This window comes from Pistacia vera, unplaced genomic scaffold (assembly GCF_008641045.1).
Source record: "Pistacia vera cultivar Batoury unplaced genomic scaffold, PisVer_v2 Contig27, whole genome shotgun sequence".
In the NCBI taxonomy this organism is placed as follows: Eukaryota; Viridiplantae; Streptophyta; class Magnoliopsida; order Sapindales; family Anacardiaceae; genus Pistacia; species Pistacia vera.
In genome coordinates this window covers 608,893-613,542 of record NW_022196079.1, presented here as the reverse complement: position 1 = coordinate 613,542, position 4,650 = coordinate 608,893, and the positions used below count along the sequence as shown (strand labels likewise).

At 40.1% G+C, this 4,650-nt stretch overlaps 1 protein-coding gene across 1 annotated transcript; it reads right to left on the bottom strand.

Annotated features, from left to right (window-relative positions):
- Nucleotides 1–1,093: 1,093 nt before the first annotated feature.
- Nucleotides 1,094–3,395, bottom strand: LOC116133461 (transcription factor TCP15-like). The gene is made up of 2 exons (XM_031419167.1): nt 3,207–3,395; nt 1,094–2,486 (listed from the first exon to the last, which is right to left on the bottom strand). The coding sequence occupies exons 1-2, from the start codon at nt 3,393–3,395 to the stop codon at nt 1,203–1,205; spliced, it is 1,473 nt and encodes a 490-aa protein (XP_031275027.1). The 3' UTR covers nt 1,094–1,202.
- Between the last annotated feature and the right edge of the window lie 1,255 nt (nt 3,396–4,650).

Here is a 4,650-nt window from a genome sequence, read left to right as displayed (position 1 = left end):
AACAAATTAACAAACATGACACATCTTCAGTTTTACCCATTTAATGGTGATCGATAATTAAGGATATTACATATAAGAAGATAATGTAATTAGGGTTACGTTAATTTGCGTAAATAAATAGATTAATGTAATGCGAAGAACATACATCCATGCATCAGGAGAGAATTAAGTATATATAAACTTGCAAAGCCCTTAAAAGAAATATGTTTAACCAATCATTCACTGCACTATATATAAACAAAAAAGCAAATTAAGCCAACTGATAATCTTAAATGCCCAAGAAGTCCCACATCTCGGATTGCCTGTCATACAGTACGTACAGAAATTAAAGAAGAGTTAGGATGATCCATCAAGGAGACCAGGCCATCTGATGAAGGGTCAGAGATGATTAAATATTTGGGACAGGTATGGAATTGAAAGGTCTTTAATTATACCAACCATCAATTAAACTGTATATATATAGCTAGCACCATTCCTTTATATGAAAAAGAGGAAGAATATATAATACGATCATCGATCTCGCTACTCAGTGGTTCAACATTGCTGGCATTTGGCAAAATGACCTGCACTTCACACCACCTGAGAGAGCAACTCAAGATTGAATGTGGTCTTATGTGGTGGGCTCCTCCTTCCTAGTATAGGCTAGCTGGACCTTTTTTCTGATTTGATCATCATGGTATCAAAATCACAAAATCATATATACCCACAACACATGATTAATTGTAGAAAATTATCATAATGTAAAGCATTATTTAATTTAGTTTCCTCATAATTCTCACCTGTTGAGTGAACTAGGAGATAAGAGATTATTAGAATGTGAAGTTTGTTAAACCTAATTAACATCAAGTGCAAGTTAGTAAAGAGTCTCAACAAAATTTCAATATTGCATGCATATTAGTCTCTTTCTTAAACCCAAAGAAATGTTATAGCTATAGCTAAGTAATCTTGAAAATATGACAACATTCTTAATTAGTCACACCCAGAAGAAATTAATAATAATTAAGACTTCTTCAGAACCAGCTAATACTCCTGTTCGTGTTAATAATAATTAATCTCTCATCATCAAACCCTAATTAAATTTCCTCAGCTCTCACACCAAAAATCTGAATATTCAACTCAATATCAAAGCAGTGCCTCATGTGTAGCAATATGCACATATATAAGTAAAAGAAAATTAACAAGACGATGATCAAACCATACACTCAGGAATGATGACTAGTTGAATCTTGGCCATCTTCACCGCCATGGTGTTGATGAGAGGCACTGGCCGGAGACTCCGAAGCAACAGAACCGGGAAGGGTTCTATATGCATTAAGCGCAGCAAGCATGCCTAAATGGCTATCACTCATCATGCCACCACTGCCACCAATTCCTGAACCCAATTGCTGTCCAGGCAAAAGCGCCATAGGTGTTGGAAAATTCACAAAATGAACCCCACTAGACATAGAGCCCCGATACATATTACTGTTACCAACCGAAGAAGGAAATGTCCACATGGGGTCACCACCACCACTCACAACTTGGTTACTTGGATTTGCCACCATCCAAAATGTCGCCGGAGTCGTGCTTTGACTTGCCGGAATAGACCCTGTACTTGATTGAATCAAGTAATTCCCCAACTGATTTTGCGCCAATTCTTGCTCCGCCACCGGCCTTCTCTTCCTTCCCATACTCGTCTCCGCATTATTAGACACCATATCTAAACTTGTGTTATGATCACGTAACTCTTGCTTATGATTATTAGTTTGTAACATAGCATTCACATTACTAGAACTTAAAGGAAAGCTCAAAGAATCATCCGATGATAAAGGAACACCGGGAAACAAAACCCTTCTCTGTTGAGATGAATCATCAATTATATTTCTTTCCCATTCATTTCGAATATTCCTTAATTGTTGTGAACCGAAATTCGGATTGAAATAACTGTTCCTCAAATGACTTGCAGACATACTAGAACCTGAACTCCTTAAAGATATATTAAGGGACGTAAAATTTGCAGGTATAGTACCTGTTCCAGTGGCGGCAATCACAGCTGGCTCTGCCTGTTGAAGCAACCACTCAATGGTTTCACCGTCCGATTTGTGGCCAAGTTCTCGGGTCAACTGAAAAACCCTAGCTGCACAGGCGGCAGGCATGCGGATCCGGCGCCCACGTCCATCAACTTTGGTGTGCCTGTCCTTCGTTGAGGTCCTCTTCGGAGGAGGTTTCTTCGGCGCCTCAGAAACTTGAGTAGCAGAGCGATTTGAGAAGCTGGGTTCAGTGATGTTGTTTGTGTCGTCGTCGTCGTCGTTACCGGTTATGTTCAAAGAAGGATAGGCGGAGCATGAAGCTTCTTGTTGTTGATGTTGTTGTTGTTGTTCTCTTTTCTCTAAGAGTTGTAGAGGGAAATTTGGCCTGCGGATCCCACGGGATATTTTATTAGTTGGCGGTTGTGCTCGACAAGTGTTGGGTTGAGTTGTTCCCAAGTATTGGTTTTGGGTGTGATACTTGTTTATTTGAATCTTTGTCTTGTTGTGATAAATTGAAAGTGGTTGGTGGTTGGTTAGTGGACTGGAAGTGGTGTTGTGCAGTGATTTTGCAGTAGACGGGTTTTAAAAATTTGATTTTTAGCGCTTGTTGTATATGGTGTTCATATGAAATTAAAGGTTGCTGAAAATGATTAATTTAGTGATAGGAACCATTCCAATAACCCAACAATTTATGTTGGGCCATGGGCTTTCATAGGCTTGGATAGAACTCCCCTGTAGAAAACCCGTTTGTCAAGGGAGGGTGTCAGCCTTTATAATCCACATGTCACACCTTTTCTCTTTCAATGTGGGATCCTAACATCCACCACGCTTCGCAACCGACGTCCACATCGGCCTCTTACCTTGGGTGACTACGCAGATCCTCTTTTCCCGGGCCTCCATGCCCTTTCTCGGGGTAGCAATTGGGCCCAAGGTCAGTCTGCCAGTGTACGTTGCCACATAGGTGCAAGATCATGTTTTGATACCAATTGATAGGAACCCACTCAATAACTCAACAACTTGGGTTGGGCCATGGGTCTTTCATAGGCTTGGGTAGAACTCTCCTAGAAAACCGGCTTGCCAAGGGAGGGTGCCAAACCTTTAAACCCACATGTCCACCATTTTCCTTCAATGGGATCTAACATTCCACACGCTTCTGCAAACCGACGTCCACGTCGGCTCACCCCGTCGGCTCTTTACCTCTTGGGTGACTACGCGAATCCCCTTTCCTTGGGCCTCCATGCCCCTTCTCGGGGTAGCAGCCCAGGCCCAAGGTAGCCTACCATGGGTCAGCTTGCCAAGCGTGTGCTGCCACATAGGCACGGGATCATGCTCTGATACCAATGATAGGTCCACATTCCAATAACTCAATAATTTGGGTTGGGTCATGGTCTTTCATGGGCTTGGATAGAACTCTCTGGAAAATCGGTTTGTCAAAGGAGGATACTCAAGCTTTTATAACCCACAGCCCACCATTTTTTCCTTTTAATGTGGGATCCTAACATTGAGGTGTGATTGATGGCATAGAGAGGAGTTGGTTTCGGCTGACTGAAGAGTGGGCCAGAAAACCAATGCAAGTGTGCGAACAGGACACACGAGGTGAGCCAAATGCAAGTGTGTAACATGTACACGAAGTGGGCAAGTGTGCAACGCGCACATGAAGTGAGCACATAACTATTGCGAGTGGCACAACGCACACAAGTGAAGACATTCAGTGGCTCTGGCTTGTAGGGGCACTTGCAGAGGTGTGGAGTTAAATGTTCTTGAGGTGTGTGGTGAGATTTATCCATTGTGCATCATCATATATCTCATGATATATGCCTTTGTGTTTGTGTAAATAAGGTCTCAAAATATTTGTTTGATGAAGTAAAGTATTTTTTCCTCTATAAACCTATTATTATCCACTTTTGCTCACCCTTTTAAATTTTTCCCACGATCAGTAGCGCATCTCTACGCTCTAAGTTGGGTTACATGTCAACGATTTCTATGTGTATCATTTTTTTTGTATTACAAGCAAAACCTACTTTTTGTACATGTAAATATTGTACTTTGTTTCGACATTATCCAATTGGCGGGCGTCAAGATCTGGTGCTTAGAAATTGTTTGGTGAGTTCTAATGACAATATTTGTATAAAAAATCATCTCTCAACGCTTATCTAACATTATTATTGCTTTTAGTAGTAATGTGACTTTTGGTTGAGATCTGATAGAGAAAATTTAGGTGGCGGCACTTTCTACATCGGATTGGCCAAACTCCACATTTATTTATGTTGAAAAAAATTCATATAGATAGATTGTTCAATGGGTCACTTTGATACCAATTTTACTTAATAAACATATGAATATCCAATCGGTGAAATTCAAAGGCTGTGATCAGATTCGATGACCAATTGATGCATTTAGTCCATAATATTAAGGATTAATAATAATTATACTAATGAATGATTAAGTTATATAATTCAAAAAGTTACATAATAATTTAGCTAATTATATAACATCAATAGAAGGGCATATTTCCTCCAACAACTCATCTCTGATTTTCACAGGTAAAAAGTTCTGCCACTAAAATTGATGCCTAAACCGCAGAGAATCTCTCTAAATATGATGAAAATGAATCTGTGAAACCTTTTTTCCTTTTGGGGCA